The sequence below is a fragment of the Dermacentor andersoni genome, chromosome 6 (genome assembly GCF_023375885.2).
Source record: "Dermacentor andersoni chromosome 6, qqDerAnde1_hic_scaffold, whole genome shotgun sequence".
NCBI lineage: Eukaryota > Metazoa > Arthropoda > Arachnida > Ixodida > Ixodidae > Dermacentor > Dermacentor andersoni.
In genome coordinates, this window is record NC_092819.1 from 184,473,622 (window position 1) to 184,496,123 (window position 22,502).

At 48.1% G+C, this 22,502-nt stretch overlaps 1 protein-coding gene across 2 annotated transcripts in view; it reads left to right on the forward strand.

Annotated features, from left to right (window-relative positions):
- Positions 1–22,502, forward strand: part of LOC126523968 (protein 5NUC-like) — a 648,261-nt gene that overhangs the window by 347,721 nt on the left and 278,038 nt on the right. For both annotated transcript variants that reach the window (XM_050172368.3, XM_055067017.2), the window contains one exon: positions 10,096–10,312. In XM_050172368.3, coding sequence (XP_050028325.1) covers positions 10,096–10,312 — 217 coding nt within the window. The remainder of the gene's footprint in view (positions 1–10,095; positions 10,313–22,502) is intronic.

Genomic DNA, 22,502 nt, shown 5'->3' on the forward strand with positions numbered 1-22,502 from the left:
TGGTAGAAAAGTGAATGTTTTCTTGAAGAAACCTAAAGACGAAGAGCGCTTAACATCTAGTGGGAGGCTGTTCCAAGTGGATAATGCAGCGAAATATCCAGATCGTTTTCCATAATTAGTATGTGTTAGTGGCAATCAGAAATTGTTCTTAGCTGGAAACCTTGTGTGGTTCAAGTTAACCAAAGTAGCCGCAGAAAATGTATTTACTGGAGGAGGATGACGTATTAACTTGAATAACATTACGGCTAATTTATATTTAACAAGATTTTTTACTGAATGTATTCTGTGGTTGAGAAGCATATCAGAAGCACTGCAGTAGAATGGGCTGAACGACAATATCCGGATGGCTTGATTCTGCAAATGCTGTAGTGGTGCTATATGACTTGGATATGTGTTACACCATGCTGTAATGCAATAATTCGGATGGCTGTGAATAAAAGAATAATACAAGGTCAGCAATGTTCGTTTGCTAAAATAATATCTAGATTTAAGTAAAACTCTAATACCGGGAGAAATTTCGCGCTTCAAGTAGGCGATATGCTTCGTAAATATTAGGTTTGAGTCAAGAATTGTTCCAAGAAATGAGCATTCATTAACTGCAATGATGCTAAGAGAGTTTAGGTTGACAGTGGAAATGAATTCTGGTATCCTATGATTCGAATGAAAAAGCATAAAAGACATGTTGGTAGGATTTATGCTTAGCGAGTTAAGCTGGCACCACGTTAAAATATTTTTCATATCAGTGTTTAGCTTAGTAGTCAAAGAAATTAGTGAACAATCGGTTGCAAGTAATGTAGTGTCGTCAGCGTAAAGAAAGGCTACAGTTTCTGTTAAACAACCGGGTAAATCATTTATATAAAGCAGGAATAGTAGTGGGCCAAGTACAGACCCCTGCGCGGCCCCTTTATTGGTTATTCTGAAATTAGAAATCGAGAAACTAAAATACACAGCTTGTTGTCTATCTGTTAGGTAACTTTTTATAAGTGCTATTGCTGAGCCATCGACGCCTTCTGCTCGTAGTTTGGCAAGTAAGATGACGTGCTTTATGGATTCAACTGCTTTGGATAAGTCGATAAAAACTGATTCTGCGTAGAAACCGGCATCACATCACTCGTCACTTCACTTTATTTTCCTTAAAGACCCCTTTTAGGGTGTTACATAAGGGGTGGGGTTTACAAGATGCAGGCGTTTACAGAAGTCGAAAATGTGGATGGACAGGTTATGGCAGCGATATGGTGTGGAAGGCCGTTCCAGTCAGTTGCCATTCATGACAAAAAATGAGTTCATGAAGGTAGTAGTACAGGCTTGTGGACGCAAAACTTGAAGAGGGTGACCGATGCGATGGGATCTGCGTGGTGGGGGTGCGCAGATGTATGGTTCTTGTCGTAGGGGCAAATAAAAAACTTGCGATACAAACCAAGACTTGCAATGCGACGTTGAGCAGAAAGATCACACAAACCTGATTGTAATTTTAGAGATGATAGCTAACGTCGTATGAGTATGAAGAGTGAATAAATATGGTAGCTCGGTTTTTTACAGCTTCGATGGCATTTATTAAATATGTTTGATGAGGCTTCCAGATGGGCGATGCGTATTCCAGTTTAGTTCTGATAAGTGAGATGTATGCTTGTAGTCTGCCGTCTTTTATTTTATCCGTGAAAGAAAGTATAGCACAATCAGTCGAGCACCCTACCCTGAAGCTAAATTGATTTGGCGAAAGAATGTTAAATTTTGAGAAGTATTTGGTTAAGCGTTTTTCTATACCTTTATCGATAACCTTGCTACACAAAGGAAGAATAGCAATAGGGCGATAGTTAGAAATGTAGGAGCGGTCACCCTTTTTAATACTGGAATACTTCTTGCTTCTTTTTGGTTTACATGGAAATACTCCAGTTTTAAAAATCAGATTGATAACATGAGACAACTGGTGCGCGATCATATGAGCTACTAATTTAATATTAATAGAACTGATTTCGTCCAGACCAGCTCCTATAGCCTTTAAATCATGTATCATATTAATTATTTCATCTGGGCCAGTTGGAAATAGGTACAATGATTGCAAGTATCGCTGAAATGATAGTTGAGTATCAGCAGTATGATCAGACGAATGATCACAGAGAAACTCATCAAATGCGATCGCGATTTTTCTGCTTCATTCATCAGACATGGCGTCTGATTAATGAAGCTTACTTATTTGTTTATCGCGATGGGTTCGGTTCAAGAAGGAATTTATTATATTCCTCTGCCGTTTTGAATCTGCACCGGCTTTGGCTCTTCTGAATTCATAATATTTTCTTTTGGCTACCCTGAGCAGCCGTTATTTAACTTTTCGGTACAGGTCATCCTTTTTACCTAGGCTAGTTAGTAGATCATTGGTTAACCAAGGGTTCTGTAAAGCTGGGAAAAGTCTTCTGCATTTTACGAAGCTTGTAGAATTAGCGATATATTTCTTTTGTTCTCCGAAAAGTCATTAAATTCAAATTCAGCGTTTGACTCTGAAAACACAGAATACCAATTTCGCTCACCAACGCGAACGATGAAGTCTTTTTTATAATTCACGGCTTTATAGAATTCATGACAAGGTTTTTATAATCGATAAGAAAATTTAAAAAAGACAGGAAAATGGTCAGTGGTGTTAATTTCAAGTACACCGCAAACTGGAGGGCACATAAGATTGGAAAATATGTGATCTATTAAGGTGACCGAAGCCGCTAAATTATATCTAGTTGGAAGGGAAACCAATAATTTGAAGCCACATGAAGGCAGTTAGTCTAGGCAGTAGTAGCAGCGCTGTAGTCATCCGAAAGGTTGATGTTAATGTGACCAAGAAGCACAACATTGTTCTTTTCTGAAGACAAGTTACCAATTATAGCGTTCAGGTCATTGCAAAAAGCAGATATGGAAGTTGAAGGTGAGCGACACAGGCAACCGACAATTGTCTGGCTCGCATCCTCCAGTTCGATCCACACAGCTTTACAATTTGGCACTGAAAGTGATATGTCACGTCTTCGTTTGTAATGCATATTTGAGATATAAAATCAGCGACACCTACGTAGCTCTGATGAGGGCGGTAGCAATATTCCAACGCATAAGAGGGACAGCCAAAACATTATCTGGATCTGAAAGCAAAGTTTCAGAAATGCAGATGAGAGAAAATGTGTGGTCCAAAGCTGTTAAAAAGTTCTGGATTTCATCATGGTGTTTTTTTTAGGCTTCGACTGTTAAAGTGAATCGCAGATAGGCATGGGTTCCTAAAAAAAGATTTAAGTTGATCAGTTGAAAAATAAGATGACATTATCGAACGCAACAAAACAGGTCAATTTCCTGACCCTCCCACAACTACCGGAAGACTGATAAATCACCCTCTGACAAGATACGAAAGACTCGACTGTCACACGTGTTTCTTGCTTTTATTTGGCAATTCTCGGTCAATAGAAATTGCCATCCCTTGTCCCTTTTCAGTGATTGAACCTTCGCAAACAGCACTTTGTTTTCTCTGGTCAGGTGATGATTAATATAAATGGAAACATGATTCGGTCTTGCGAAGCGGACATCTTTAGAATTTAGGCGAGCCTTTCGTGCCTTAGAAACAAAATCCTGCTTCTTTGTCGTTGAGCAGAACCGAGCAATAATGTTCTTATTGCCCGTTCCTGACTTCGTTGGGACGCGGTGTAAAACATCGATGTCGTCGTCAGAAATTCGACAGCATATTTTTTTTCACCGACAGCTTTCATGATCGCAGGACGGTTCTCGCCCTGTGTGCATGCTACTCCCATGATTTCCACATTGTTTATTTTTGAGCGCTGCTCAAGTTCTGACAGGCGTTTGCCGAGTGCTTCATCCTCCGTTTTTAGTTCTGTTAGCTGTGGTCAAAGTAGCATTTTGAGCTCGGGCTTCTTCAACCATTGAGTTGAGCATGTCGACACTTTTAATCAGAGACTCCATTTCACGTGTCAATTCAGCAACGTTTGGTTCTATTGATAGCTTCAGCGAACGCTTTTTTACAAGATCAGCGACTGCCTCGTCACATCTACCCTTGAACATGGCTTCTAACTGATCAATTCGTTTCGCGAGCTCCGCACAAGTAGGCATAGTGGCAAGCACAAAAATAATACGAGCACCTGGAGCAGCAGCAGTCACACAAAAAACGGCAAATTGAATAAATGCTTGACCAGCAGCGGCACTAACATGCAAAAGCAAGCAGAATGTTTTTCCTGAAGTTCGCAGTTTCCGGCCGTGACCACTGCTGCCAAATGATGCCAAGTCGATTCTGCCGTCCTTCTTATACCAACAAGAGCGTGACGTCACAATCAGGAAGGTGCGCAGAGGAGGCTATCGACTCAGGTGGTCCGCGCAGCCAGCTTTCCCCGGTGATGCACGAAGATTGATGGCGAATACGATGCAGAGGGACGCAGACACAGCACGTGGGCCGAAGTGACCGCGCGTGTCTTGCAGGTATAGAGGACGAGCACGGCAAAAGCAAGCAGAATGTTTTTCCTGAAGTTCGTAGTTTCCGACCGTGACCGCTGCTGCCAAATGATGACCTACTTTCTTTATCGCAGTAGCGCAGTGCACCGGCGGGAGCTAATGGAGTGCGCGGGAAATGCGCAAAATTCGAACGTCGCAAACGCCGCGCCATGTGTGCGCGCACAGTTTTCGTTGTGTGGATTATAAAAAAAAAGTAATGCGCGCCGCGACTATGCGAACTGAAATATTGACCAGAAAAGTACAGAAATGTCGCTGTTTATGCTTCTTACTTCGACGTTATGGCAAACTGCAGACGGTCTGTCGTCCCATTCTTTACACATTTGTGCGTGTGCTTCTGCGTTGTGCGATTTGTCACCGGGAAAGTATAGCAGCGCAGATTGTGCTTAGTAGCTAAGCAGATTCCCAGCACATTGACCAGCACCCCGTTTTTGGCCTCCATGCGACTTTGGCCTCCATGTGAAATATGAGCACCATGCATTACATATCGGCCAAGCTTTTCGTTTCATTCTTTTGCGCGCTAAGGGGTAACGTCTAAGCGAAACGCACTCTGTAAAAACAATGTTCACTACCGCCGCACCCGCCATGGTGGCGTAGTTGCTGAGGTGTAGCGCTACTAACGCGAGTACCTGGGATCTAATGCCGGCCGCGGCGGCTGCATTTCGACGGGGGTGAAATGCAACAACGCCCGTGTACTGTGCGTTCGGTGCAGGTTAAAGAACCCCAGGTGGTCAAAATAAATGTGGAGTTTGATTGCACTGCTCCTAAGCCTTCCGCGCAGAAACGAACATAGCATTTAACCGGTGTGAACACCTGTCTGCTTATTGCGATCATGAACCGCCGCGAGGGAAGCGCATCGCTGGCGTCAATACCACAGACAACGCCTTCGTCACTGCCCTGTCGCCTTTTAAGCGGCAGCACACCCTGCTAGATGCTATGTTCGTTTAGGAGCGCTGCAAGTACGGCGCGCAAGCTGGTAATGTCACGTGATATTTATTTTTATTTCGCGGGCATCCGCAGTAAGCTGAAAAACACTAACACTTACTAGATAGAAAGTTAGAAATTGCCTAATTGGACGTTTTACAAAGCGCTCTAAAACTTTCTCATTTGAATTTTTAGCCTACCTTTGTTGCTTCAGAATGGCTAATTTTCTTGACTATTTAACAAATTAAGAAAAATACGGAATTGTGTGACACATACAAAAGTGAGCAATATGCATTTAATCGCGTCGTCTTAGAGTACGTCAGCATACTTTTAAACTCTGAGTAAAGTTAGATGAAACACCTGGTATAAGAAAGAATGCGCCTGAAAGAGAGAAAGTTGTTTTCCAAGAAGTGCATAAACTTTTCAAATCAAACCTTGCGGAACCATACATGCCTCTATCTTAAAGTCATATACATACATGTGTGTGTGTGTGTGTGTGTGTGTGTGTGTGTGTGTGTGTAAACTTCAGTAAACTTGAACTTAATTATAAGCTTGAATGCAAATGGGACATTGATGCATTGCTTTTTTGAACATTTGGTGCACACATACATGTTACACTCTGCAGTGCAACAGAGCGTATATTGAAGCTTCCCTCTATATATTGCACCTTTATTTACGTATGTTGTAAGAGTTGGGGTCGTAGGGAGGAACTTGGGAGGAACTAGGCGTACATGACTTATTTACATTAAAAGAAGAGATACATTTCGACAGTCTAGCGTGACTCCCAAATGGAGCACGCAAGACGAAGCATACAGCACACGAGCACAAAGCTCCAAGCACCAAGCACGAACTTGTCAAGCACGAGCACACTTTAGCAGCCGACAAATTACTGCTGCTTAAAAAGCCTCTGTCCTCCCTAGACCCCTAGGGGAGGGAAAACTGCTGTCTAACCTTCGTCGAATCGGACAAGTCCACACTAGTTGGGGCGTAGTCAACCCGCCTTTGAGGGGGAGGGCTCACACACACATGTACGCACTTTGGATTCCCAGAACCCGAGTCGAGCGGGTCCTCGTAGCCAAGTGGTCGCGCCTGACCCCAGCCGGCGCCTCTTAATTCCAGAGCTGACTTTCTCGGGTAGTCTCCAAGAGTGTCAGCAGACTGTGACGAATCCTGGGGCCCGAGGAAAAACGTACCGCAAAGCACCCTTTTGTTAGAGGAGCTCTTCTTGCTGCAAAGAGACCATGAAAGCCACGGCAAGTCAACCAACAATACACGGTCCGCCAAACGTGGCCAGCCCTGCTGCCGTCACCGACTCTGCGAAGAAGGAGCATGGTGGATTAACGCTGCCGTGGTCTCCAATTCTCCGAAAGAATTTCATGGTCGGTTAGCGCTGTCATCTTCACCGGCTCGCTGAAGGGCGCCACCACCGCGGGTCGATCGAAGCATCTGCAGCGGGTTGAGATAGCTTTGCAGAGCAGTACCCCTGCAGGCCGATCGTAACAATGTGTTGTGTGGCCCTCGATGCAGTTCATGTTGTAGCAGCTGCTTTGTCTGTGTACTGCACATTGGATTAAGCTTTTGTAACCACATCTGCAAAAGGCCTATACTTCTCTCACATATACAAAATAAGGTTCTATGTAGTTCGCACTGTTACAATAAAATAAAGGTAAACAATCCGATCGCGGAATTGCGTTTATTGCAGTAAATCCTATGACAGTTATTGACAAGTTCACAACTTGAACTGGTCAATCCGTCATGGGAAAGAATTGTATGTATACATATAGAAAAAAAGCGGTATGTGTCTGTGTTTGTAAGGGGGACGTCTATAGGATTAGGGCGGTACGAAAAAAATGCACCAACACTGTCCTCTAGACCCATTCCTTTCCTTTTGGGTACCGTAAAAATCGTATTATACATAAAGTTCATACAACTACCTCTGATATTACTACATACGACCGGCGACGCAAGCTGCATATGCCATGGCTCGCATTCGCGACTGCACCGGATGCTGTCCATATTATTGTGGTTAATCTTGCTCACTGCACCAATGCAAAAGAAAGATCATGGGCGCAGGTACCTTTAAAGTATCTCGACCTTGTGAGGCACCGCTGCGCGTGCTAGGACAGCTGTCAGTGCGAACACTCCCTGGCGCACACCTGCCTCGGCGGCCCCAACCTACGTACCGTTCTGCTTCGAGCTTTGATCCCCTCACTGTCCCTTCAGTGCCCTGGAGTTCCTGGGCCCCCTGCTTTATTATAATCTCAGGTGCTTTCCTGAGACTTCCGTTTGTCAGTTACATGTTCACTACAGCTGGATCAGTATTTAAAATAAATAAATCAAAAATATTTCGCAGCGAGGCGAAAATCAACCCACAATGAAAAAATGCCGTGCGAAGAGAATTACGGAACGCCAAAGAGTAAGTAATCTGTCCACAGCTTCGAGTTCCTTATTCGCAACCTCGTCTACTGACACTCCTGCAACAGGTGTGAACGCTGAAAATCGCATACAGCCGGAAACTTCCACAGGATCATCCTTTGGTTGCATAACTGCGACCTGCACGGCCAACAGGGACCGCACCCACACCATCCCGCAACATAGAATAAAGAACGAACTTATAAAGCCCAAACACACGGCTGCACGCACACCACGTCACCATACAAGCGAGACGCCATGCTGCTATAGTTGCCAGATTAAAACTGCCTGCTGTCACCAAGTATAGCAAGCGTTCAAAGAGCTGGCATCCTATGCGCGTAGTAACATATGGCGGCACTCTTGTGGTTCCAGATTTCAATTAATGGGCCTTATGGGTAGCTTGTCCTCTAGAGTCACTATAGTAACTCTATGGGCTCACTGCTCGGCTGCGGTGCACTGTTACTGGAGTGTTTTGTCTTCAACTGTCCAAATGCGGCCTAAAACAGCCAGCTGTAAACGGATCTTGAAACAATAAGTTAGTAATCTCTATGCCCTTTTAGATATGAAGAACACGGCTGATTATTGAACGTACGCCTGCCGCAGAAGTTTCTTTTAGAGCGAAGCTATTTGGCCCCCGTCCCTGCGTTTCGTGGCGCTGTTGTCCCACGCCGTAACCAGCTCCATTCACGGGGCTAGCGCCATAGAGTTACTATACTAACTCTAGAGGACAAGCTACCCATAGGGTCCATGCATTGAAATCGGGAACCGCAAGAGCGCCGCCATGTTGCTACGCGCCGAGGTTGCCAGCTCCTGAGATGTTTGCTAGACTTGGTGACAGTAGTCAGCTTTAATCTGGCAACCGTAGCAGCGTACCAGCATGGCGTCTCACTTGTAGTGTGATGATGTGGTGTGCGTGCAACCGTGTGTTTCGCCTTTATAAGTTGGTTCTTTATGTGTTTTGTGGGATGGTGTGGGTGTGGTCAATGTTCGCCGGGAAGGTAGCAGTTATGCAACCTATGGATGATAATGTTGAAGCTTCCGGCGGTATGCGGTTTTCAGTGTTCACGCCTGTTGCAGGAGTGTCACTCGACGAGGTTGCGAGTGAGGAACTCGAAGCTGTGGTCAGATTGCTCGTTGGTGTTCCGTAATTCTCTTCGCACGGGCGCGGTATGTTGCCGAAGCCGCTCGGCTTTTTTCATTACAGGGTGCCTTTCTCCTCGCTACGAAATATTTTTGATTTATTTGTTTATAATTACTGATCCAGCTGTACTGCACATGTAACTGACATGGTGGCACTCAAGAAAGCAGCTGAGATTATAATAAAGCAGGCGACGCAGGAACTCCAGGGCACCGAAGGGACAGTGGGGGGATCAATGCTCGAATCAGAACAGTTCGTGGGTTGGGGCCGCCGAGGCAGGTGTGTGCCAGGGAGTGTGTGCCAGGGAGCATCCATATCAGGTGCAGCATCCGATGCGGGACGCCTCTGACGTGATCACTGCGCTGTAGCGCGTCTAGTGTGAAAGCGTCCCCTGCGATGTGTGCCGTGCTGCTGGCGAGGAGTGATGCGTCTGCGTGGTGCTCCCAAGCAAGATAGAGGATGGTCCCATCGAGGCGTCAGCCCCATGATCGTGTCCGCCTTCCTGGTGCGTCGCGGCCCGGCTGTCCGTGCCGATCACAACGTTTGGCTCGCGTCGATCGTCTCTCTCTCCGAGACACCGAGTTCTTTTGTTCGTTCCGCATGCTCAGGCACACGTTTCGTCTTTGTGTGACTCAAGAGCATGCTGAGCGAATGAGTGGGTGGCGCGAACGGGGTGCGATAACGCTGTCGCGCTCCACTCTTGAAGGCGAAGCTTAAGCGTCCTCCAAGTTTTTTCTTCGTGTATTCTGAACTGCTTTTATGTTGATAATATCCATGCTTCATGTATTTAATAACAAGAGATCCCAGTTGAGTTCTCTGGGACATATTTCTGTACACTACCGTGGGAATACGTTCAAAAGACAAACGTGAGCGATAGTATCAAGCATCGTGAAGAAGGATCTCGAGTTAGTAAAGAAATTGAGATAGCATGCGCTTATTATTAACACGCCTAACTTGCACCACTTTACACTCAAACGCGCTGATGCCTTTGTATCCAAGTCTTCCGACTAATGAGCGAGTTGATTTATAGTACAGTGCGCTGTCAGTTCTTGTATGTGCCAAAACAAAATTTGATGCATGGATGTCCATGTTTATGTGCATGATTAAAGCCATTATTTGGTGCATTATTTTCGCAGACACTGGGAAACCACGAGTTTGACCATGGTGCCGATGGGCTGGCGCCCCTCTTAACTGGAAGCCAAGTGCCTATCTTAGCCTGCAACGTTGACTTCACTGAGGAACCACAGCTTAGACAACTACAGCCAAGGGCCGCCCTGACAGTGGAGCGTGCAGGCACCAAGATTGGCCTTATCGGCTACTTGACGCCGAATACCACATTTCTGTCGAACCCTGGTATGTCCTGCTCGTGGGCTACTGTGACTCAACGGGAGCGAATACGAAATTTATCGGGGTGTTGTCTTGCGTCACTTTGTACGCATTAAGGCTGCACACACGCCGTCTTGACCACCCGCCCACCCATTCTTTTGCAATCACTTACAATGTTCTCGACTTGGTTCATGCTCGATTGCACCGCCTGCTTGATGCTCGCGCTTGGCCGCTTGCAAAGCAGTCTTATAGTTGGCAGGCGGGAACACACGAGCGTTGCTCCTATTTCGTACAAGCAAGGCGCTCGCGCCAAGTGCCACGCATAACGCTCCCGGTAAATGTCCGGAGAATACAGCACCATAAGAAATTATATTTAGCAGACAGGCGATTCAAACTATCTCGATGTAGCGCTCATGTTATTAAGGTATTCGTAACTTCGACGTCCTGCGAATTTGATTCTTCTAGTCAGCATCATTAGTTTGTTGCTCTAGGGCAAGTTGGGCACCCATGGCAGTCGCACTTGTTACGCATGCACTTTGACAGACCGTGGATGGCAGTTTTAATCTGTCTTCTACCATTCCATTTCCTCTGTACTCGATATAAAGCACTGTTTAATCAATGGCTAACCAAAGTGCGTCATTTGAGAGCAACGTCAGGGCCTCAACCTAAGCACTTGCATTCGGCCCGCAATCACTCGCGCTGCAGCATCGCCGCGACGCCGTGCAGATGATTTTGGCTGAATCCTCGTGACGACCTGTTCGCCGCACCTCGTTGCTTTATATATACAGCTAACTATGTACCGCACACTTGCTTGTTTTTCCGCCAGGCCTCGCACATGCGACTCAAGTTTTCACTGACGCTAGATACCATAAACGCGCGCAGTACGTTGGCTTAAAAGGGCCTATTTGTGGTTCCTAGCCTTTCATACAAGCATTTAGTCATCACCTAGCATTAACCCCAAGACGGTCTGTGCCAGCGCCGCTCGCGTGACGTAAGGGCCAAAACTGTCGTCTGTCGTCTGCTGCAGTCAGGGTAGCGTACGCGTGCCTCCCACAGTGTTTGCACTTGCTCGCTCTAGTTAAGTATGCCACTGCACTTGTGACAGCTTTCTTTAAACTATATTGTTTGATTGTACTCGTGCGTAAAAATTATATTGTTACGTAAGAAGACACCGACGAAAAGCTATTTACAAGTATATTTACAAGGCCATACGCCGCAGTTGGCCAAGAGGCAACAGCCCGCGCTAGCTTCCAATCGTCGTCGTCGTCTTCTTACTGCTCGGCTCTTCGTCATTCGAAATACTATCCCGTAGCACTACCCCCGGCGGCAAAAGCGCCGTCCCGGAGCGACTAAAGGCCGGACTCTGAAGCAGTGTAGTAGGTCTTGAGCCTACTGACGTGCACGGCATCACTAGATGCCAGAGTAGATGACGAGGTTGAGCTCACAGGAGCAATTTCGTACGTCACAGGCGTCACCTGGCGCAGCACGCGGTAGGGCCCTGTGTATCGCGAAAGGAGCTTTTCTGAAAGTCCGACGTGACGAGAGGGCGACTACAGGAGCACGAGTGCACCAGGCGAAAACTGTACGTCACGGTGGCGGGCGTTGTACTGACGCTGCTGCGTGGTTTGCGAGTCCGTCAGTCGAGCACGGGCAAGCTGGCGTGCATGGTCGGCGAGGGCGATGGCTCCGCGCGCATACTCGGTTGTTGAGATCGCAGCAGGAGGAAGTACCGTGTCAGGGGGCAAGGTCGGTTCGCGACCGTAGAGTAGATAAAATGGAGAAAATCCGGCGGGGTCGTGCCGGGAAGGATTATAAGCAAAGGTGACGTAAGGAAGGGCAACGTCCCAGTCATGGTGGTCCTTGAAAACGTACTTGGACAGCATGTCGGTAAGAGTACGGTTTAACCGCTCTGTCAAGCCATTGGTTTGAGGATGGTATGAGGTAGTCAGCTTGTGTTGAATAGAGCAGGAACGCACAATGTCGGCGATAACTTTCGAGAGGAAGTTACGACCACGGTCAGTAAGCAGCTGTCGCGGGGCGCCATGCACTAAATAATGTCACGCAAGAGAAAGTCCGCGACGTCAGTGGCGCAACTGGTAGGGAGAGCCCACGTGCTAGCGTATCGGGTGGCGTAATCAGTTGCGACGGCTACCCATTTGTTCCCAGAGGATGACGTGGGAAAGGGACCGAGGAGGTCTAATCCGACACGAAAGAACGGTTCCACAGGGACGGTGATCGGCTGGAGATGACCTGAAGGTAGCACCTGAGGTGTTTTCCGACGCTGGCAGGGATCACAGGCAGCAACATAGCGTCGGACGGAGCGAGCGAGACCAGGCCAATAGAAGCGGCGGCGGACGCGGTCGTACGTGCGGGTTACCCCAAGATGTCCTGCAGTGGGTGCGTCATGCATCTCAAAGAGCACAGTCTGTCGTAGATGTTTTGGCACGACAAGAAGAAGATCAGGGCCATCAGGGAGGAAGTTCCTTCGGTACAGAATGACGCCCTGGAGGACATATCGGCGAACGGATGCGAGCGGGGCCAGACCCTGTGTATAACACTAGCGACGAGGCAGCAGTTGCGAAGCGGATAACTTTTCGAAGGCCATGCCTACAGGACGAATGCACAGCGCTGTCGAGCCTTTCTCGGGCAAAGCTTGTGAATCGTGGATCCAGCGCCGCGACTTTAACTTCGTGGCGAGCGGAGTCAGCGACGAAGCGAAGAAGCGGGCACTTCTCACGCCTTCTAGAGCCGACGCTTTTGCACATTCTGTGCGCGCTGATAAGGCCGAAGATCCCGGGAAAAGTCAACTTCAATGATTTAGTGACACTTCTCAGGCGGCACTTTGACACACGGACATCCGAGCTTTACAGCCGGTACGTGTTAAAAGACCCGACCAACGGCCAGACGAGTCCATCAGCAACTACGCTGCGGCCCTCGGAACCTTGACAGCTGACTGCAAATTCTTAGCGCTGCCTTCGGCTACAATATCGATGACGTCACCCAAATGACCGCTTCAGCAGCGAACCCAACTATGCCGCCCCAAGATGTGATGCGCCGGGAGAGGTTCGTCTGCGGCGTCTGGGACGAACGTCTTCCGCGGAGACTGTTCGCAGAAAAAGCCTGACATTTCAACGCGCTGTGGACGTAGCCCTGTTAGCGGAAAGTGCGTCAAGGCATCACCGAGGAATCAAGGGAGTGCCAAACTCAGGGGAAATTAACAGGACTTCGCAAATCAAATGAGGGAGCATACATCGGCATGACCCGGAAACATGCAAATTCAAGACAGCCGAGTGCCGTTTCTGCTCCAAGGAAAGTCACGCCGAGCGTGCCTGCATCTCAAAGAAAAAGAAAAACACGGAACCACGCTTCGACAACAAGCAGCTACGGGCACACAGTGTCAACCTATCACTCGTCAGTAAAACCTGCTGTGCGCTGCACATAGTGAGCGTACGTACACGCTGCCCCAAGTTCCTCGTGGACATGAGAGTGGAGGGCAAGCCCGTCCAGTTTGAGGTGGACACAGCTACAGCATGCTCCCTAATAAGCGAGGACACGGACTACAGAATGTGGAAGAAAAACACTCCATGACCTTCAAGCGAGCCGCTCGATTTGCGCACTTGATGGTCAGGTAAAGAATTACACGGCCTTGGCTATGCACAAGTTCGTGCCAGTTTCAGATCAAAGACTATCTGCTGCCGTTGTTGGTTATTAAGGGCGCCGGGTGCAACCTGCTAGGAAGGGATTGGTTTTTGGCACTTCGCATTCAGGTGAAGGGGATCAACCACGTTGGAGAGTCAGCACCACAAATTACAGAGGTCCTGGGATGACATACAGATGTTTTCAAGGAAGACATTGACAGCTATACAGGTCCTTTAGTTCACCTGGAACTCGAAGACGGTGCGACAGCAAAGTATTGCGAGGCTCGTCCGATTTCTGTGGCGCTGCAAGAGCTTTTGGAACATGAGCTTCATCGTCTGCTGCGCCAAAGCATCCTAAAACCAACGCAGCATACCAAATGGGCAACCCCATTGGTTCTTGTTTGGAAGACCGACGGTACACTCAGTGTCTGTGGTTACTACAGGAGTACTGTTATAACAGCAGTGAAGAGGGCATTGTACCCACCACCAACTACGGATGAAGTGTTCCGAAACCTACATGGTGAAACCCCCTTCTCAATGTTGGATCTTTATCAAGCATATCAACAACTGAAAATTGACGATGAAACAGCAGCACTGCTCACAGTGAACACCAAAAAATGAGTATTCCGAGTGGAATGCCTCCCGATCTGATTTTCTGCTGCACCAGCTATCTTTCAGTGCATGATGGGGACAATGTTACCTGGAATTCCAGGGCTGAGTGCTCACTTTGACGACATCATTGTCAACGGGAATAGTGCAAATGAGCACGCACAGCGCCTGAATCGGGTTCTGTTGAGGCTAACGGAGAAAGGCTAACCGAGGCTAACTGAAGAAAGAAAAGTGCAGGTACGGAATTACATCAGTTGAGTTGCTGGGACATCGAATTGATGCCACTGGTGTTCGCAACACCAAGAGAAAGGTTGAGGTCATACTTCAAGCACCCAAACCATATGACAAGGCATCCCTAAGGGCTTTTCTGGGGCTTATTTCATTTCATTACTGCTTTTTGGAGAACAGAGCGATGGTCGTGGTGGAATTTTATAGGCTCCTAGAGAGGAAGACGCCGGGGATGTGGAAGAGCAAGCATCAAGCCGCTATTGAGATGGTTAAGGAGATGATCCATGCATCTACAGTGCTCGCTCACTACGACGAGACGAAGCCCCTTCTTTTGTCTGTGGACGCATTGCCGTACGGCATTGGTGCCATCCTCGCTCTGAAAGATGCTATTTGCCGAGAGGCGCCCATTGCGTTCGGTTCATGAGCACTGCGAAGCGCTGAAAAGAACTACTCCCAGGTCAACAAAGAAAGTGTAGCAGTAATCTACGGCATCAGTCATTTTCATAAGTACATAGCTGGCCGGCATGTGACCATAATAACAGATCACCAGCCATTGATTGGAATCGTGAGTGAAACAAAGCAAGTACCCCGGGTCGTTTCATCAAGGATGACGCGATGGTGCCTTAAACTAGCAGCTTACGATTACAAGTTGGTCTACAGGCCTGGCCTACTGCACCAAAATGCGGACACTCTAAGCGGACATCCACTACCGGCACAAGTTGATGAGCCGTATCCCCGGGGAGACGTACTCATGTTGGCTACCATGCCCAGCTTCGACCTTTCACAACGTCAACTATCACGAATGACTCAAGACCACTCAGTTTTGTCCAAGTGCTGGAGACCGTCTCAAACATAATTCATAAACTCAAAAAAGTTCATAAACTGCCAAAAGAACAGTTTTCATCGTGCCAGAAACTGGAGACGGAGCTTTCAGCCCAGGAAGGGTGCCTTGTTAGAGGCTCCCGGATATGACTGGCGACGTCTTTTGCTGTGGCAGATGCAAGGGCTGAAGTTTCAGCGTAGCACGTGAGATGGTCGATAGAAACAATAACCCAGCGGTTGCCGCTTGCAGTGTTGGGAAGCGGACCGTATAGGTCAACACCGACGCGGTCGAACGCGCGCGCGGAGCATGGTAAGGGTTGCAAGGGGCCGGAGGCATGTTGAGTTGGCGTCTTGCGTCGTTGGCATATGATGCATGACCGGACATACTGGCGAACGAAGCGGTACGTACCGCGCCAGTAGTACCGAAGCTGGAGGTGAGAGATTGTTTTTAATACACCAGTGTGGCCGCATTGTGGGTTGTCGTGGAACGTAGCACAGAAGTCGCAACGGAGGTGTCGGGGTATAACAAGCAACCACTGCGGCCGCTATCCCGAATGATGAAGTGGGCGGCTTGATGACGGAGCGTCCGAGAGATCGGCGCTGGCGACTGTCTGAACAGGAAGGCAATAAGCGAAGAGATCTATGGGTCCTTGCGCTGCTCGGATGGCATGTCGGAAATATTGAGGGCGAAGGCACCGCAGGTGGAAATAGATGAGTGGACAGGACCAGAGGGCAGGAGTGACGGGGATAGAGCGTCTGCGTCTCAATGCTTTCAGCCTGAGCGATAAACAACGCAGATGTCGTACGCTTGCAGGCGCAATGCCCAACGGGTGAGCCGACGAGTTCGATCTTTTAGTGAAGATAACCAGCATAGGGCGTGATGGTCGGTCACGATGTCAAATGGACGCCCGTACACATAAGGACGAAATTTTCCGATAGCCCAAATGATGGCCAGACATTCCTTTCCTGTAACCGAGTAGTTCGCCTCGGCTTTGATAAGGGTGCGGCTGGCATACGCGACGACGTACTCTTCGAAGCCATCCTAGCGTTGTGCGAGAACAGCGCCGAGCCCGACACCGCTAGCGTCCGTATGGATCTCAGTTGGAGCAGAGGGATCGAAGTGTCGCAGTACTGGAGGAGAGGTGAGAACGCGTCGCAGTTTTTGGAATGCGTCATCGCACGCCGGGGTCCAGGCTGACAGGTCAGAACTTCCGGTGAGAAGATGCGTCAAGGGGGCGATGATAGAGGCAAAGTTATGGACGAAGAGTAGGAAATATGAGCGAAGGCCGATGAAGCTGCGCAGCTCTTTCATGGTGGCTGGTTTAGGAAACTCGGATACGGCGGTAAGTTTCGTGGGGTTTGGGAGGGTTTTTGAAACTACATATGGCCAAGAATAGTAAGCGTGCGAGCACCGAAGTGGCATTTCTACAGATTTAGTTGCAGGCCTGCAGTGGAGAGGCACGCTAGAACTTGCTCAAGGCGGCTGAGGTGCGACGCAAAGTCGCTGGAAAAGACCACAATGTCATCTAAATAACAGAGGCACGTTTTCCACTTCAGCCCTCGAAGAACGGTGTCCATCATTCGCTCGAAAGTGGCAGGTGCGTTGCATAGGCTGAACGGCATGACGGTAAATTCATATAGCCCATCAGGTGTTACAAATGCTGTCTTTTGGCGATCGGCCTCTGCCATCGGCACTTGCCAGTACCCGGAGCGCAGATCCAGCGAGGAAAAGAATTGCGGTCCCTGCAGACTGTCCAAGGCATTGTCGATGCGCGGCGATGTTAAGGCGGCGATAGTCGACGCAGAACCGAATGGAGCCATCTTTTTTTTTAGCGAGGACAACCGGAGATGCCCAGAGACAGTTAGAGGGCTGGATGATGCCACGCTCCAGCATGTCGTCAACATGCTCGTCGATGATACGGCGTTCAGCAGCCGAACCACGATACGGACGCTGGTGCAATGGCGTTTGTTGACCGGTCTCGATACGGTGAACGACTGCGGACATTCGGCCCAAGGATGGTTGGTCAATGTCAAATGAGGCACGAAAACGTTGGAGGAGCTTGACTATTTCTGTGTGCTGCGCAGGTGTGAGTTCTGCGTCGACGGCACGAGCGAAGACGTCTACAGGGGCATCGGTCGCGGCGGGAGGACTGACGACACAAATCGGAAGTGATGCCGTATCACCAAACATGGTGGCTGGGAGTGCGCAATGGATAGGTTCAGAGGTACCCAGGCACTCGCCGCGGAGTACGGATGATGGGCTGGTGGACGGATTGCACACGTAAAAGGCAGCAGAGCCTTCGTAGAAAGTGACGATAGCAATGGGAAGCAGAAAGTTCCGGCGGCGCGCACAAGTGGTCGACGGCGTAAACAGGACAGATGAGTTCGCAGCGGAGTTACATGACACAGGGACCAGAGCGGCGGAGAAAGGTGCGATATTGATGTCGGAGGCGGCAAGAACTTTAGGAGAATAATGGTCGTCAGGGTCAAAGCACGGTACGGATAACATAAGTTCGGCACGAGCGCAGTCGATAAGAGCTTGACTGACAAATAGGAAATCCCATCCAAGGATAACGTCGTGCGAGGAACGAGACAGGACGACAAATTCGATAACATACATAACGCTTTGAATGACGACCCGTGCTGCGCACGACGCTGAAGGCTGAATGCGATGCGAAGTGGCCGTACGCAGAGAAAGAGAGGTAAGGGGAATGGGCACTTTGTTCAGGCAAAGCTTCTCACTAATAGAAACGGCGGCTCCGTTGTCGATAAGTGCGTGTACGGTGACGCCGTCTACGGACAGTTAAATTTCGTTCGCCGGGGCAGAATGAGGCCTTGAAATGTTCGACGGGAACGCAGTTCTTGCCTCTGGAACTGCGACTGTTAGTTTTCTTCTCGGGCTGGGCTGGGTCGGCGAACCATCGGGGAAATGGATCGGCGACGTGGGGAAGGCGACCGCCGTGAATCGAAGGGGTGGCGACTGTAGGACGAGTCCAGAAGAATGTTAGACGGGTCCTGACGCGGACGTCGAGCAGGCCTGTAGCTTGAGGCGCCCCCACTGTCATGTAAACTGTGGCTGCGACGGCGGCAGAATCGTGCTACGTGTCCCGGGAAATGGCAGTAATAGCATATTGGCCGGTTATCAGGTGTACGCCATGGGTTGACGACAGGAGCTCCAGCGGCCGAGTAAGGGGTGGAAATCGGACGGGAAGGTGGCGGCGGCACATGGGAGGTGCCGGTGGCCCGGTAGGCATCAGGAGCCGGAGGAGCGTAAGGCCGGGCGACAACGTCAGCGTAGGTTAGCGGTCCAGCTGCCGGCTGCGGAGGGGGGGCAGATGGTAGCGCCGCGGCAACTTCCGTCTGAATGACATGACGAAGCGAAGGAGCCAAGGTCGTCGACGGCTCGGGTGCGCTATTCGCCAGAGAAAGTTGGCGTGCGACTTCCTGACGGATGAACTGCTTTATCTCTGGCATTAAAACAGACATGTCGGCAGCGTCGCGGCCGATATCCAACGGAGATAGATCCGCGGAGTCCTGCTGAGCAGCGTGTGTTGATGCACGCTGCTGGCGGAGCTCGTCGTACTGCTGACAAAGCTGTATGACCTCGGGAATCATCCGGGGACTCTTCGCGACGAGCATCTGGAAGGCATGGTCATCGATGCCTTTCATGACGTGCTTCATCTTGTCTGCTTCGTCCATAGATGAGTTGACGCGCTTGCAGAGCGAGAGCACGTCTTCAATATAACTGGTGAAGGTCTCGTCCTGGCGTTGAGCTCGGCCACACAAGCGCTGCTCAGCGCGAAGCCGGCGAACGGCGGAACGGCCAAAGACCTCTCCCAAAGTTGTCATGAAAGCCGACCAGGTGGTAAAATCGGCTTCATGATTGCGGAACCATAGGTTTGCCACGTCAGTCAAGTAAAATATGACATTTGTGAGCTTGGCGCGGTAGTCCCACTTCTTATAGGCGCTTACACAGTCATATTTGGCGAGCCAGTCTTTCACGTCGTGGTCATCTGTGCCACTAAATATAGGCGGATCACGCTGCCGGATGAGGCCAGAGCAAACGTTTTTTTTTTATTTGAATATACTGCAGGCCCTTCACGGCCCGTGCAGGAGTGGTACAGAAATGCAATGAAAAGAAATCATGATGACACGTAAATACACTGAATGCGGTTAATAAAAGAGTCGATGTTATTGCAACACACAATATCGTTAGTTAACTTCTTCCACTGGGAAATGGCAGACGGAAAGAGGGAATGCTTGTGAACAATAACACGTCTTGGCGGAAGATAGATTGTTTTGGAATGATTTAGTCTGGTTGAGCGTTTTGGAGGATCTTGCAAGTAATGAGAGCGTGCTATCTGGAAATGACCATAGTATAATTGATAGATGAATTTTAGTCGCGAAATTGCTCTTCTCTGCGTGCGGGATTTTAGGTTTGCCCTTGCTAGCAGGCCTGAGATACTGGACTGCCTTTTGTAGTTCGAATATACAAAGCTAAGTGCTAATTTTTGTATGCGTTCTATTTTATTTATAAGGCAATTTTGGTGAGGGTTTCAGATTAGATCAGCGTATTCTAGGCATGGTCTTATTAGTGTTTTGTACGCATTTAGTTGGAGGCGTGGTGGCGCTGCGCGCAGTTTCCTTTTTAAAAAGGATAGTTTGCCTATGGCTTTTTGACACATGGTCGAAATATGAGGCTCCCAGTTAAGGTTAGGCGTGAGTTTAATGCCTAGGTATTTTACCTGGTCGCTTTTGTTGATTGTTGAACTTCCGATCGAATATGTAAAGTTAAGCGGTAGTTTCGTGTTTGTGAAAGACATGTAGTTTGTTTTTGATGTGTTCAGTTTCATGCCCCAAGTGTTGCACCAAGAGTAAATTGTTTTCAGTGAATTATGAAGTTCTATCTGGTCTTCTTGGTTGTGTACGACTGTGTACACGACACAGTCATCAGCAAACAGCCGCATCTGAATTGAGTTTTTAATGGAAAACTGGATGTCGTTAATGTACAGCAAGAACAAAAGTGGTGCCAGAACTGATCCTTGAGGTACCCCGCAGTGTACAGCGAGTGGTTGTGAAAAATTATCAATTGAAACGCTCTGTTTACGATTGGTTAAACTGTTGATCCAGGATATTATTTTCTTACTGATAGCGAAAGCCGATAATTTTGTGAGTAAATCCTGGTGCGGAACTACGTCAAACGCTTTAGAAAAGTCTAAGAAAACTGCATCTGATTGGCCATCATTATTAAGTACGTTAGCTATGTCATGAGTTAACTCTGCTAGTTGGGTTATAGTTGACAGGCTTGATCTGAAACCATGTTGTTGTTTATATAGAAGTTCGCTTGTTTTTAGGTGAGTTATTATGGTCTTAAATATTACGTGTTCCATTATTTTGCAGCATAAGCTTGTTAATGACACTAGGCGGTAATTGTTGAAATCTGATGTCGAACCCGATTTATGTATTGGAATTATTTCAGCTTGCGCCAATCGTCTGGTAACACTGATGTTTGAAGAGAACGAGTGAATATTTTAAATAGATACTTTGATGTCTAGCTTGCGTATCGACTTAACAATGAGTTAGAAATCTGATCGGGGCCGGTAGATTTTTTAAGATCGAGTTTATGCAATATAGACTGTATGCCCTCCTCAGTTACAGTTAATTCTTCCATTGGTATTCTGACATCGTAAGGTGTTAAAGCTGCATTTGTAGCATGTTTCGTAAAAACTGTCTGAAAGAAGTTATTCATCTCTTTAGCAATGAGTTCAGGGTCCTGAATAACATGATCTGAGATTTCGATTTGCGTTATTTTTTCTCGTTCATCTGACAAATATCGCCAGAATTTGTGAGGGTCATGCGCCATAAACGAAGGTAATGTAGTGTCAAAGAAACGGGCTTTTGCTTCCGATATTTTTTGTTTGAAGGTACCGATAAGATCGTCTAACGTGCACTTGGTTCCCTTTTTCTACCGTAGTTTTATTTTTCTGTTTAGTTGGATTATTTCACGTGTTATCCACGGGTACTCTGGGTTAACGCGTTTCTTTTTATTTGGAATGAAGGCGTTTTCGGAATACTTAACAATATTTCTAAAACGCGTCCAGAGTTCTTGCACATTTGTTAGTTCATTGAATGAATTGAAATGGTATTCTAGGAAACCTAGTACAGCAGAATCATTTGCGCGTGTGTAATCCTTAAAGTATTTAGGTTGTGGTTTTGGTATTTTCGCGCCGTTGAAATGGGACAGGATAGAATAAGCGCTTTGTGGTCTGAAATGCCATTCTCGATGGACACGGAATATCCTTCTAAGGTATTACTTATAAGAACTAAGTCAAGTAAAGATGATAATGTTGAAGTGATACGGGTCTTATCAGTTAACATTTGGCTCAGTGAAAACGTAAATGCCACGTCTAGTAGGGATTCTGAACTTACGAAATCATGGCCGTCATGCGAGCGGTTGTTCTAGTGTATTCCGGGAAGGTTAAAATCCCCGGCAATAATAAGTTAACAACATGGCCGGGGGCACGGGAGCAGCAAGCAGCCTGGGACGGTCCCGGTCCCCTTGAAATATCTGGTGGTAGCGTCCGAATGCGGAGTTCCAGAATGTCGAAGAGAAACCCAGCAGCTCCACCAAATACAACGGGGGTGTTTGCCTAGCAGCACTAGTCCTAGGTTGTAGCGCTAGGCTTAAACAGGTCGGTACTATGGCAACATGATCTTGGCTTGTAGCGCGAAGTGAACACGGACACAGAAAGGAGCAGACAGGACGAGCGCTCGTCCTGTCTGCTCCTTTCTGTTTCCGTGTTCACTTCGCGATACAAGCCAAGATCATGTTACCGCACCCACTCGCCAAACTGTCTATCCTTTTGCGGTACTATGGCGAAACGGGGAAGCCAGCGATTCTCGTCGTCTTCTCTTTCACA